Source organism: Eleutherodactylus coqui, chromosome 2 (genome assembly GCF_035609145.1).
Source record: "Eleutherodactylus coqui strain aEleCoq1 chromosome 2, aEleCoq1.hap1, whole genome shotgun sequence".
In the NCBI taxonomy this organism is placed as follows: Eukaryota; Metazoa; Chordata; class Amphibia; order Anura; family Eleutherodactylidae; genus Eleutherodactylus; species Eleutherodactylus coqui.
This window is the reverse complement of record NC_089838.1, coordinates 48,538,863-48,553,077: the sequence shown is the minus strand read 5'-3', so window position 1 is coordinate 48,553,077 and position 14,215 is coordinate 48,538,863. Positions and strand designations below refer to the sequence as shown.

The window sequence follows — 14,215 nt, the reverse complement described above, 5'->3', positions numbered from 1 at the left end:
TAATTTAAAGACTTCTGCAGTTCCTGCCCCGCCACCCCCCTCCCCGGCATGCTGGATATCCGCTTCTGGGTCAAATCCTGAGTTTCCCAATTTTTGTATTCTTGATCACTCGAATTTAGAGAGATGTTCTTTTGCGCTTTAAAAAACCCCTTCCAGGACCAGAACCTTTGTATTTTTCCATCGCCGTACGAGGGCTTATTTCCTTTGTAGTTGTTGTTGGTACCATTTTTTTGGAGGATATATGACTTCGGCCGTCTGCAGACGGGCGGGTCGGATCCGGCGGCAAGAATTCTCGCCGCGGGACCCGACCCCAGCGCCTGCAGGGAGCAGCGCGTACTCACCCGCGCCTGGCGGCCCCGGCTCTTTCATGTGCCGGCTGCCGGGCAGGCGACGCATGCGCAGACTGGAGCCGGCGGCCGGGTGAGTGACGTTTTTGTGCGAGGCTCTGCGAGCCCCGCACAGAAATAGGACATGCCGCGGTTTGTTTGCCGCGCGACATTTCGCGCGGCCGTCTGCATAGGAGTGCGTATTGTAATGCACTCCTATGCAGGCTTTTAGTGGCGGAAATCCTGCGGATAATCCCGCCGCGGGATTTCCGCCCGTGTGCAGGCGGCCTTCTAAATTTATTTTTTGTATTGCTATTTCGGGGGCGAGCTGATCAGGAAGTGTTTCTTTGTTTGTTTTATGTGTTGATTTGTGTTTATTTTATTTTTTATATATTTTAAACAAATTGTTGTGTGCCGGATAAATGTAACTTTTTTTAATGCTGTGGGTTGTTATGGATGTAATAGAACTGTATGTAGTTTTATTTGTATTTTTTTCAGTATTTTACAGCCTTGTATAGTGGGAAAAATATTTAGTTTTCTGTATAAACGTTTAGATGCCACAGTCAGCAATGACTGCAGCATCTGTCGGGTTAAACGGTTTGGAAAAGTGATTTAGATGCGAGAGCTCATTATTTCACTCCTTTTTTGGGAGAAAAACAAACTCCTCCCGTATGTGACAATCGGAGAGCAAATTTGCTCTCTGATGGGAGGTGATGGCATTAAGTAAAGTCCATGTTACCCTTCCCCCTGGGACAATCGCTGATCTCCTCTGCACACATTGACTGAAGGCCACAAGCTGTAAATTCACTATTTCTGACCCACTTTAAGCGCCTGCAGCTCCGCTTCCACCAGCTTGTCCTAAACTGCTGGGGGTGGTTAATCTGTGTGAACGAGGCCTTGTAGTCAGTCTGCATTGGGGTCCCAGTCTTCCCACTGATATCATCTGTATATATGTTGGAGAGAGGGCTCAGCATGCATGCCAACCCAAGCCACAAACGCCACCCGGTCACCCAAGACTATACTTCTCCCAACAACCAAAAGGAAATGGGAATGGCATCCTAAGTGCGCGTTGAGGTGTTGGAATCTGGCGCAGGTTTTTCTATGTGGATGTCGACTCTAAGGGTAAGCGCAGACGTAGCGGAAATGCTACAGGTTTTGCAGCAGAAAATCTGAATAATTTCTGTTACATGTGAACATACCCTTAAAACGACGGCGCTGCGGGTTCCTGCCGCAGGTATGAGAATGCAGGGCCGGGATCTGCAGGCAGGTTTAGCTGACTTACCCGCGCAGAACCCACATCAAAATGCGGCATGACGCCATGACGACTCTTGAAATCCATATGCGGATCTGCGACCCCCACAGCTGCGTAAGATACCATCGCCGGGGGTCAATAATCCGCCCTGTGAACATTTCCTAACACTTAATTGCTAACTTAAAGGGGTTGTCTGCCATTAAAGACACTTCATTCCCTCTCCGCAGGATAATGCACAAGTTTCTATCAGTCCAGCTGCTGACACCCCCAATGAGGCTGGAGCAACTGCAATGCCCCCTTGTGAATGGCGCTGTGGTACCCCACTCTCTCTCTTATCGGACAGGTTGAGTTCGATGCACTTGAGAATCTTCCTCCCTTCGACGGAAGGGATTAGCGCAGTGGCCACACGTCCTGCCGCCGCTGCTGCATTCACATGGTGCGTTCGGGGGGCATCGTGAGGGTTAGCCGAATCCCTAGTGGTCAGACACTTCTCTTCTGTCCTGTGGGTGAGCGATGAACTTCTTTAGTTTGACCCCTTCCTTTACTAATAAAGAACTATCAAGTGGAAATACGAAAATAAAATTGCGCAAAAATAACTCTGGCAGCCCCACAAATCAAACTGTTGAGTTGTTAAACCACCACGAGCGCAAAATCATTAAGGGATTAATACGAGGCTTTCCCTTCCCCCGTCGTGCATGTTTGCGCCGTTCTGAAGAGCGAACGTCCGTCTCCTCCTTCCCGTCTTCAGGTGCTCGCTGTGATAATGGCGAGGGCGGGACCTTCGGGTTGCTGTGTGTTAATTGCGTTCGTCAGTCGCAACGTATCTATACATTTTAATTTTTTTCTCCCCCTCAGCTTCTAAGCGTTGCCGTCGCTTTGTGGGTTCTCCGCCAGTCCCCGAGACGCCGATAAGCCGAGCGCAGCGGTTAATAGATCCCAGCAGGGGGCTCAGAAGAAAAGCTTTTGTTCGCCGTTTTATCTGGCAGCTCGCAGCAGAGACTCTACAGCAGTGACATTAATCTCCCAGAAAAGATGGCCGCCGCTCATTTTAGTGCAGCAGCGGGGTGTGGGAGGGGCATCTTAAGCACACCGTGATTAACCCTGTGGCTGCTGAGCACCTGTCATGTCTCTTTACTCTTCCTACTTTTATCCCTGGAAGTGTATAACCAGTAGTAACCATGCTTGCTGTCGGTGAACAAAGACATTCTTGACTGAAGACTTACTGACCTGATGCTTCTCACAGCTGAGGGTCTGTTACAATCTCATCAGTCTGGACTGAAGGCTTAAAGAGGTTTTACCATTAAAGATATATTTATCCCTTACATACACAGGATGGGGGCTACATGCCTAATCACTGGTGGTCCGACTGCTGGGACCCTCAGGGAGTTCTGGCAAAGATGGCTGCATGCCGACGCTGCTCCATTCACTTCATGGGACCCCCGCAATAGCAAAGTTCATGAGCTCAACTATCTCTGGTGGTCCCATTAATATGCATAGAGCGGCGACACGCATGCGAGGCCCACGCTGCAGCAGGGGAGAAATCCGGAGATAAAACAACCGCTTTAAAGAGGTTTTATAATCAGAAGTGTTTATTCCTAGTCCATAAAATGGGGGATAAGTTATCACTGGGGGTCCAACCTGAACGCCCTGTACATGGAGTGGTGGTGCACAGACTTGATTGCCACTCCGTTCACTGGGGTCTTCCATTGCACTGCAGGGTGTTTAAATGCTGCTGTTAACCTTGGCAATAAAGCCGTCAATTCTAACAGCCGTGTTCACACTGATGGTGGCTGCTGCAGGTGGCTGTGAGATGGTTGGCACAGTGTATGCAGTGGGCTTGGCCCCTTCTCCAGTGCTAGGAGGTCCTGGGATGATGAGGTGGCATTACCTCCGCACCGCCTTGGCAGCGCCCACGCCCGTAGAACTTGTGAGTGAGGCTGAAACTGACCGGCGTGCTGACGGTGAGGCGATATGAATTGTCGGATGAAGCGTGTTAGTGGGTGTCAGACGGACGGGTTGTACTATTCCTAAAGTTGTCCGGGCGTCTTACATTTTTCCATCCACAGCCCCACGTGTGTGCCAGGAATGCCCAATAACACACTTTTACCACAACCTTGGTGGGAAGCGAACAGCTGATGCACGCTCCCAGTAGATCCCCACCATGGATCCAATCTTCAAACACTTCCAAAGAAAGTAGAAGGAGCAGCGGACTGGTGCAGAAGTAGAAATTCACATCCTCAAGAGCACAGAGGATGCCTCTTTATTATATTCCATAGACAACGTTTTGGCTGGACACCCAGCGACCGGCTAGAAATCTCCTCCACATTGACACCAGAGGAGCCACGTACATCCTGTGGGTCAGTACGGCGTTCTTAAGCTTCCTTGGAAGCAGGTGACGCCACTCCCCTCTAGAGTGTCTTGGTTCTTGCCACAGCACGGGGCACAGCGCCTCTCCTGGTCTGGTGACGTTTCGGGCTGATGGGAGGGTTGGTGTGTGACACAGATCCCATGAAGCCACGGACCCTAGTGGTCAAAAAAGGCACAGAGCAGGCTAGTGGGGACTCCATACTGGTGTGGGGTGGGTTCTCATGGCACTCCGCCACATCTGTGACCGCTGCCCTGGATGGACTTTGTCCCCCACAATGATGGGATATTTCAGCAGGATAATGCTCCGTGCCATTGGGTTCAGGCTCTCCAGTATTGGTTGGAGGAGCATTCTGAATGCGGATCTGTGGCCGAATGGCGTGGCTTTTGTCATGATTTTTAGAGGCAGAGTTTAAGCAGAAGACTCTGCGGCAGATTCCGCCATGTGGTGCGAGATGCACAAAACCTGCGCAAATATGAAATCCGTTCTTGTGAATGGACTTATTCACACTGCTGCTCACAATGTATCTCCTCTCCTGCGAGTTTGTTACAATGTATCAGTGCAGGTAACATGTATTCCCTGGATATCCGTGTTATCTAGACCAGATAAAACTGTAACAAACCCTCAGCTGGGAGTCGTTTGAGGCCAGAAGCTGTTTTCGGCTCTGGATGCAGAGAAATGTTCCCTTTCACTGACTGCAAGCAGAGATCTTGAACACGGGAGAACTGAGACATCTGTTGATTTATATAACTTTACTCTTTACGCACAGGAGGCCGGCTGAGCAGCCGCAGATCCGCTTTGCTCCACAGATGGTCGCACCCCCGGAGGAGTTAGGTTGATGCGGTCGCAGCCTCATATGTTTCCTGTAGACGACTTTCTCCCCTCTGCGGTCTCCTAATATTTAGACTCTGACCCATAACGTGAAACTCCACACTGCTCCGCGCCTCCCTGCAGCCGCCACACATCTCACTTCCTGCGCTGAGGCGAAAAACGGGGTTTGTCAAATGCTTAACCTCTGATGCAGCAGTGGCGACTCAGCGGGGGAGTTTTCTTAACGTGTTTCTGTGCGCGTACTTAGGATTTATGTCGCATCTCTCGTGGCTCATTACAGAAGCTTCGCTCCCGTCTTTTGCGCCGGATGCCCTGTAGTCGGCGTTTCAGTGCCGATAGCGTCCCGGGTGATATGAAGTAACTCGTCTCAATCTGTTTCCAATCAGCGCTCTTGGCAGGCTCCACCGGTGGGATCGAGCCTTGTGTGTTGTGTTTTTTTTTTTTTTGTTGTTGTTTTTTTTTATTGGGCGGTTATTCCTCCACGGTTTCCAAGGGTCAGACGGCAACGCCTGGTGCTGCGACAGCCAGCCAGAGTGGAGAGCGAACACCAGACGAAATCCTCACCTCTTGGATACAGTCCAGCTTCTCCTGATCTTATACAGAGCATATGTGCCATAGATTAAACATTTGTCGCGGTCAGAATACTGCTTGTTAACCCCTTACCGATGTGGCCTATTTTGGATCAACAGATGCAACAATCTTCAGTAGATTTTTATTTCCACTTTTGAAAAGCTGTAAAAAAATTTTTAAAAAATTATATATTTTTTTGTTTATTCCATAATTTTTTGGGGACTATTTGTATTTCTTATTTTTTGCTTGCCCCTGTAGGGAACTTGAACCTGCAATGCTAAGATCGCTTTAGTAATTCATTGCAATACTTGTACTGCAATGCATTATCATTAATCTTAGGCCATTACAGACCCAGGCACCATTGTCTGGCGTCCGATTGCCATGTCAACCCATCGGCCTTCCGCAAGTACATAGCAGTGGGCCAATGACATAATAGAGGGAACTCCCTCAAGCCCTTTATATGCCACAGTCTACATTGATTGCAGTATGTAAGGGGTTAACGGGGATCTGTGTTCTCACGGACACCCGCTGTTAGAACAGGAGGCATTTGTCAGCCACAGCCAGCTCCCGCTGCGGATGATGTGAGCTTGGCTTCTGAGCCCCCACTAAGGTTGGGACATCAACACAAAAATATCGATAGTCGATAGTTTGTTCAGCGATAGTCGATACTATCGATTATTGTAAAATATCGGTGGAAAACGATCAATATATCGACTTTTTAAAATGCTGTATAAAAATAAAACAGGTCTAGGGTTAATAAAGCAACACAATTAACGAAAAATTATAGTTTTCTTTAAAAACTTTAAACTTAAATTTATTAACTTCCAACTATTATCATTGGCCCCAATAATCGTTGTCTAATGAGCCAAGAAATATTAATTTGCTCGCATGCTGTGTGTTTGTCGGGCTGCGTGCCCCGCATTTTTTTCAAGTTGCCGCTGAGGGACCAACGGTCTCCATGGCAACCTGTAAACAATGCAGGGCCTGGTAACGCGAACACCGTGCCCCGAACGCAATTGTAATTGCGTTAGATGGGTATTCTATCTTTTTTATGGGCACTGCGTTCACTTTAGACACTAAACGCACAACGTGTCGCGTCTCCTTTTCTGGACGCGACCTTCGTGCATTCAGCGCAGCCCTCCATCTTTCATTTAGAAAGCATTGCCCACAGCCATCGCGTTAGACGCAAGCGCTCAGAGCCTGCATCTAACGCCATGAACAAACGCGTGTGAAAAGGGGCCGAAGATCCCACTTTTTCTGAGGGTTGTTTTACCTGGAGCAAACCTTATTGGTGATAGTCGGCCCACACTTTCCAAAAGTTTCTAGAACTTGTTTATAAGCTCATTAGTGCCAGGAGCAAAACTACATCCTGTACAACACAAAGGAAAGGGCGGAATGTAAAGAGAGAATATATAGTCACTGGACCACAAGACACGTCTCTTCTTTACAAAAATCGATATTCTATCGCCTTAAACGATCGATGTTACCGATATATCGGACATAACAATATCGATGACTAGTATCGCCAAAGCATTAGCGATTATATTGGTTTTCGATGTCCCAACCTTAGCCCGCACCATCCATAGGACGTAAGTTTACGGCCGTTTGTGGGAGCCCCTTCCCAGCCAAGGATGTAAACCTGCGCTCCTCTGATCGCGGTGTCTGCTGCTCGTGTACCACCTTGTACATTTGCCGGCTTGTTGGTGTTAAGTAATACTCATTTGCATCTGTTGCAGGTTATGACTACGAATGGCACCGGTCGGCGGGTGCTGGTGGAGGACAAGCTGCCGCACATCTTCGGCTTCACGCTGCTGGGCGATTACGTCTACTGGACAGACTGGCAGCGGCGCAGCATCGAGCGGGTTCACAAGCACACGGGGGAGCGGGAGGTCATCATAGACCAGCTTCCTGACCTGATGGGACTGAAAGCCACCAACATTAACCAGATATCAGGTGAGCTGGAAACACTGCGACCGCCGGATAGCTAGGTGTTCCTGTTTTACCTTCTATGGACTTTCAATGTCTTTCTTAAAGGGACCAACGCGTGCGCGGAGAGCAATGGCGGCTGCAGTCACCTGTGCCTCTACCGCCCACAGGGGCCACGCTGCGCCTGTCCCATCGGCCTGGAGCTCATCAGCGATATGAGGACCTGCATTGTGCCTGAGGCGTTCCTTCTCTTCTCTCGCCGGGCGGACATCCGGCGAATTTCCCTAGAGACAAACAATAACAACGTGGCCATACCGCTGACCGGCGTGAAGGAAGCGTCCGCGCTGGACTTCGATGTCACGGACAACCGGATTTATTGGACGGACATAAGTTTAAAGGTGCGGGACTTCCCACCCCCCACCCCCCAACCCTCCATGGATGTGAGATCCTGAAGGCCAAAAGTAGAACGTAAAGGGTAACACAATGTCTTGTACTCCAGTCACATCCTGAGCTGCATTCACTAGATTTCCATCTCTGTACTGGTGGAAACATGGGCTAAACTCTTCGGCAGCTCTGCTGTAGTGCGTTCTGAGAGATGTAGAGCTGCTCCGTACAGGTAATAACCAACAGACGTTCATTATTATGAATGCAGCTCTGGAGCTGACTGGAGTGTAAGACATAAATATCAGCAGGGATTTGTTACAGGCAGCGCTCTCATATATTTTTTTGTAATGTTTTTTTGTTTTTTTTCTCCTCTTTCCTTGCAGACAATTAGTCGCGCGTTCATGAATGGCAGCGCTCTGGAGCATGTGGTTCAGTTTGGGTTGGATTACCCAGAAGGCATGGCGGTGGACTGGTTGGGGAAGAACCTCTACTGGGCAGACACCGGCACTAATCGGATTGAAGTGTCTAAGCTGGACGGGCTGCATCGGCAGATCCTGGTGTGGAAGGACCTAGACAGCCCCCGGGCACTTGCCCTTGACCCAGCAGATGGGTGCGTTATCACAGAAGCCGCGTACGCAGTACTCCAAGCCCGGCCTTGGGTGCTCTGTAACCGAATGAGTCATGACAGGGCAAAAATCATCCTGAATAGGGGCTGTCACACAAATGGTGGTCCTGTCATGCAGAGGGTCCAGCCGTGGCTCAGCCGTGAGGTGTACACACATTCACATCAATGGGAGTTTCCGGCAATCCCATAGACATGAACGGAGCGGTGGCGCTCATGGTACGGCCATGCGCTTCAGGGCTGAGCTGCGGCTGGACTCGACGTGTCCGGAGACAACCCCTTCAAGTTAGGGGCTCAAGAAGTGCTGTCTGTAATCCCTCTTCCCCTCCTCATCTGTCACCAATCCCTTTACGTCTGGGTGCCCACCTCATTCTCTGCAGATCCCCTCAACCTCATCCACCATTGATCCCCCTCAGAATTTTCAGCAGAAATTGGGCAATAAACCTTTGACAGAGTACTGTAGCGTAGCGAGTGATCTCGTCCAAGAAAGTTTGCGGCGACATTTTTAAAGCCAGATGGACATCATCGGCGTCCGTTCAACATCGTCGGTCAATCCTACGACTGGTCCAAAACTTATGTTTTCCTGTTGTTTACCTCCGTCCTAGGAGCCAAACAGAAAATTCTTAGCTCTGATGTAAATCTAGCCTGCCTATACAATTACAACCAAAGCTGCATTCACAGTTTTGACTGTCCTGTTATGGCCAGAGCTGCAATCTCAATGACGGACAAATTAGAATAGGGAATGCAGCCCTGGCTGGGACTGAAGGGGAGTGGGAAGCAGTTCAGAGTTGAGAGGGGGCCAGTGGTTCTGGCTCAGGACTGGAGGGTAGGGCGGCTCTGGCTCGGTGGGGGGGGGGGGGGGGGGGGGGGGGGGGGGGCGGAAGGCGGAAGGCGGCTCTGGCCCGAGACTGGAGGGTCGGGGGGTGGCAGTGATCTACTGTGTGAACACTAACACTCTCTGTGTTGTCTCTGTAGGTTTATGTACTGGACGGAGTGGGGCGGAAAACCTAAGATTGACCGGGCAGCTATGGATGGAAGTGAGCGCATCACCCTGGTGCCCAACGTGGGTCGTGCCAATGGGCTGACTATTGACTATGCGGAGAGGAGGCTTTACTGGACGGATCTCGACACCAATCTTATTGAGTCCTCCAACATGCTGGGTGAGTAGTCCTGAGTGCGGCGCAGCATCCTGCTGTCAGAGATCCACGAACTGCCGCTTTTGATGTGACTGGAGACGTAATGTATTGTCACTCAGCCACGTATGCAGATTTAATACCACCAGCCATCGCTGAGCCGTGTGCCGGGCCCGCAGCCAGCGCTGCTCTTGCAGGTGAATGAACGGCTTCCCAGCTGTGCCGTCTGTTCCCTGCGTCACGGATGTTTCTCTTCAGGAAGCGAGCGGCTGGTGGATCGGCGCCAAACTCCGCTCGATGCACCAAGTTAATTTGCATTAAAAAGGATTTATCTGCGGGGGAAATGTTTAACACGGTGTTTTAAGTAACTGATCCTCTTTGTACAAAGCTTCCCCGTCTATCAGCCTCTTCCTGAACCTGCGGCCCACAATCCTCCCCTCCAGCAGAGTCCTGACAGCCGCGCTGTTACAGTTTTGTGTCCCTGCTGAAGCCGTACTTCATTCCGTTTTTGTTTATTTTGTAATTCCTATTTTTTTGGAGTCTTCAAATTTTTGGCAATTGAGGCAATCAGCAGCGAATTTGTGACCAGAACAGTCTGTGGAGAAAGTCCAATGGTCTGGAGATCAGAGGGGGAGGGGAGACTGTCTTCAATTTCATTTAACCACTGAAGGTCACGCCCCCTCCCCCCCCCCCCCCCCCCCCCCCCCCTTGCTTTCAAAAAATTCTAACACTTTTATTTTTCCAGCGGTGTGGCTGTTTTTCTTTTTGTGGGGCGAGTTGTGTTTTTTTTTTTTGTTTTTTTTTTAATGTACGATTTTAAAAATTTCTAAATGGAGAGATGGGGAAGGAAAAAAACACATAATTGCGCTATTTTTGTGGGAACCCACAGAATATAGTTTGTGGGGGGTTTTTTTGTTTGTTTTGTACTATTTAAAAAAAAAAAAAAAAATCTGGCCGCTATAACTTGTTTTTCCGTCAGCATAGTTTCGCGCTGGCTCGTTTTCTGCGGGACATCCTGTAGTTTTTATTGGTACCATTTTGGAGTTCATACGACGTTTTGATCACTTCCTATTCAATTCTTTTTCTTAGAGACTGCGATCAATAAAGCGCAATTCTTGTGTTTTACGGCTTTTATTTTCTGATGTTCAATGTGGGAGATAAATAATTCGTTGCTTTGAACAGGGATTGGGATATTTTTAATACCACTTTCAGAACTAATGGCAACATTTAAAGGGTTAACAACCGTGATCAGCATTCATGCTAATTGCGACTGTTGCAGGCGAGTGGCAGCTGTCAGACAGCCGAAACATGCAGTGTATGGAGCGGGATCGGCTCCCAATTCTGTTCCATATAAATCCCCATGCGTACATGATGTAACTGTATGTCATGTCGTTAAGGGGTCAAAAAGAAATTAACTCCTTTAGAAAATGATGGCAGCAACACATCTCACAAAATTTGGGGTGGGGCCACGTCTACCATCATGTAGCATCTGTAGCATCCCTTGGTGAGGAGGCCAATTGCTGAAGTTTCGGGAGAGGAATGTTCTGATAATTTTGGGGGGCAGCTTAATGCAATGTAGCGGTGCGGAGGATTGATACATTGTAGCAAGCAGAGAACAGAACTGTCATTTACTGATGGCAAGCAGAGATGTTGAAACATTGTTGGAAACTGATGGTTGTAAAGTAGAAAATGTTATTGTCCCTATGCATGTAAAGCGGCCCAAACGTGATGACAAGAATTAGAGAATGATGGAAGGGGAGGAGGCTTGCGGGACGTCTGTCACCGTGGAGGTGCATAGCTCTGCAGAAGGGCTGAAGACCTTAAGCCAGTGTTCCCCCAACTCCGGTCCTCAAGGCACCCCAACAGGTCATGTTTTCAGGATATCCTAACCTGTTGGGATGCCTTGAGGACCGGAGTTAGGAAACCCTGCCTTAGGCTGCCTGTCCACGGGCGTTGCGATATGCCGCCGCCCGGGAGCAGGAGCCTGCAGACGGATCTCTGCGGTGAGCCTATCTGACAGATGGGCTCACCGCGGAGAATCGCGGCAATTCGCAGCATGCTGTAATTTGCCGCTCGCGAGCTGAGAATTGCTCTTATTCTCTGCTTGTGGACAGGGGGGCTGCTGGGAACGCAATGCAAAAACGCCCGTGGACAGGCAGCCAGAAGCGATCGGACTTTCCTTCCAGATTATTTCCCAAATTGCTTTTTATTTCCATCGCAGCGGGATACTAAGCGGGTGCTGAGGGGCCATTGGGCCCTGTTCACACGCCATTTATTAGCAGCAGATTCTACACCAAGTTTTCCATCCATTTGAATGGAAATCTGTGCCACAGATTAACCCCTTAGTGACCGACATACTTTGTGCCAAGCAACTTTCATCTCATTGCAAGAGCTGTAACTCATCGGCAGCCATATGAGGGCTTGTTTTGTTTATTCTGCATGACCGCATTCGGAGAATCCAGGGCTTTTTTATTTTTCAGTCGGCGGTATTTTGCGGGAAGAGTTGCAGTTTTATTTGTGTATATGTGACTTTTAGATTGCTATTTATTACGTTTTTTCAGGAGGCGAACAAAAGGGAAATGGCAGTTCTGGCGTTTTTTAAAATTATTTTTACGGCACTCGTGAGATAAAATATTTTCATTGTCTGGGTCGTTATGATTATGGTAATCCCATATGGTTTTTTTTTATTTGGTGAATGATTATCAATTCTTTAAATCCTTTTATTTTTTTTTTCCTCACCAAAAAAAAATTTTTTCTTTCCGTTAAACACAACATCATCAAAAGTTCAATAAAAGCTTTTTTTAAAAATTTTTTTTAAATTCCCTGAAGGAGCGTTGAAGATCATTCATTCGCTAGGATAGTACACTGCATTACTTATGTAGTGCATTCTACTAACTCCATGACAGCAGCCTAATAGTCTGAGCTACATAGCAGACATGGAGGCCTTTGTCACCCATCGGCACTCTGCGATGCGATCTCAAAGTGCCCTCTTCCTCTGTCAGCCGTTTAGATGCTGTAGTTGCTATTGTTTGTGGCATGTAAGGGGTTAAACTGCCAGGATCCAAGGTTTCTGGCGGTTAGAGCAGGAGCCTGGCTGTCACTAGTCAGCTAAACCACTGCGAAAAAATATGCATGTGCTGGTAAAAAGGTGTATTGGTGGTCAGGAAGGGGTTACATAGCACAGATTTTTTTTTTACTTCACTACTTTGCATGGATTCCGCGCCGGGTTTTACATACTGATATTAACCCCCTCCGCTCCACATGTGCAGCTGCAGTATTGTAAATGTGATCCACAGTTTTTGTTGAAGTCCAGGTCTGATTTCTTCCCAGCTAGGATTTGAACTGTTTGAGTGTAAGCTTGAAGGGGTATTCTGCACAAGATAGGAATTGACTATCTGGTGGGTGGTCTGACCTCTGGGACCCCCGTTGATTGCCAAGAGGGGGTTTAAAGGTCTAAATGAATGCTACATCTCCATCAATGCACATGCATGACTGCTGCTCCATTCATTCACGGTATGTAGGACCTCCAATCTTGCGATCGGTGGTGGTTTTAGCAGGCGGCCCCCTACAGATCAGATCTATCACTAGACCAAACGTGTCCCTCCATCTTCTATGTCAGCCCTGGTGCTTGTAGTTCATAGCTGCCGACACCTTGGCCTGATCATTCTTCTCCTCCACAGGGCAAGACCGTGAAGTCATAGCCGACGACTTGCCTCACCCTTTTGGTTTGACCCAGTACCAGGACTTCATCTACTGGACAGACTGGAGCCGCCGGAGCATCGAGAGAGCCAACAAGACCAGCGGACAGAACCGAACTATCATCCAGGGCCACCTGGACTATGTCATGGACATCTTGGTGTTTCATTCCTCCCGTCAGTCAGGATGGAACGAGTGTGCATCCAGCAATGGCCACTGCTCCCACCTCTGCCTGGCCACTCCGGTGACCGGTTACACCTGCGGCTGCCCCGTGCACTATTCTCTGAACACTGACAACAAGACGTGTAGTGGTGAGTACAGGGAGAACATGGCGGCGATGTGTGGCATTGGGGGTATAGTTTCCATATATGATGATGTCCGATCGTCTCCCCTCAGCTCCCAGTGCCTTCCTACTCTTCAGTCAGAAAAACGCCATCAACCGCATGGTAATTGACGAGCAGCAGAGTCCAGATATCATCCTCCCCATTCACAACCTGCGCAACGTGCGCGCCATCGACTACGATCCCGTGGAGAAGCACCTGTACTGGATTGATTCCCGGCAGAGCATCCGCAGGGCCCTTGAAGACGGCAGCCAGGTGAGATGCAGATCTTTTGTACACGAGTAATTATCCGACTGCTAATCACCACGATTACTCCGCTGTATATGAGCTGGACGCTGATTGGCGCTTATTTAACGACTTGCCACCCCAGGAAGTAAATGTATTTTCTGGTTGGGAAGCAACTCCCACAAATGGACATACGTCTGCATCCTACGTGCGGCTCAGAAGCTGCGACGGACTTTCAGTGTTGATCACGGCACGTAAAGGGTTCACATGGGGACACCAAAGTGGTGGTAGTTTGTTTGTTTTTTTTTTTTGTTTTTTGTTCTATTTTTAAAGTGGGTTTTTTTGTGTTTTTCTCATCACCATATTTTGATGTCTAACTGTGTTTTTGTTTTTTGTCAGTTGGGTGGTGTGAGGGCTCGTTTTTTTGCGGGGTGAGCTTTAGTTTTTATTAGTACCATATTGGGAAACTGACGTTTCTTATCACTTATCAAAATTTTTGGAGCTAGAAAAAAAAAAAAGCAATTCTGATGTCATTTTACGTACA

The 14,215-nt window shown here is 48.6% G+C and overlaps 1 protein-coding gene across 1 annotated transcript in view; it reads left to right on the top strand.

The window, feature by feature from the left end:
* Positions 1–14,215, top strand: part of LRP6 (LDL receptor related protein 6) — a 50,554-nt gene that overhangs the window by 21,599 nt on the left and 14,740 nt on the right. The window contains exons 8-13 of the mRNA XM_066590820.1: positions 7,081–7,297; positions 7,379–7,668; positions 8,038–8,264; positions 9,252–9,436; positions 13,090–13,416; positions 13,502–13,701. Of these exons, the coding sequence (XP_066446917.1) occupies positions 7,081–7,297; positions 7,379–7,668; positions 8,038–8,264; positions 9,252–9,436; positions 13,090–13,416; positions 13,502–13,701 (1,446 nt within the window). The remainder of the gene's footprint in view (positions 1–7,080; positions 7,298–7,378; positions 7,669–8,037; positions 8,265–9,251; positions 9,437–13,089; positions 13,417–13,501; positions 13,702–14,215) is intronic.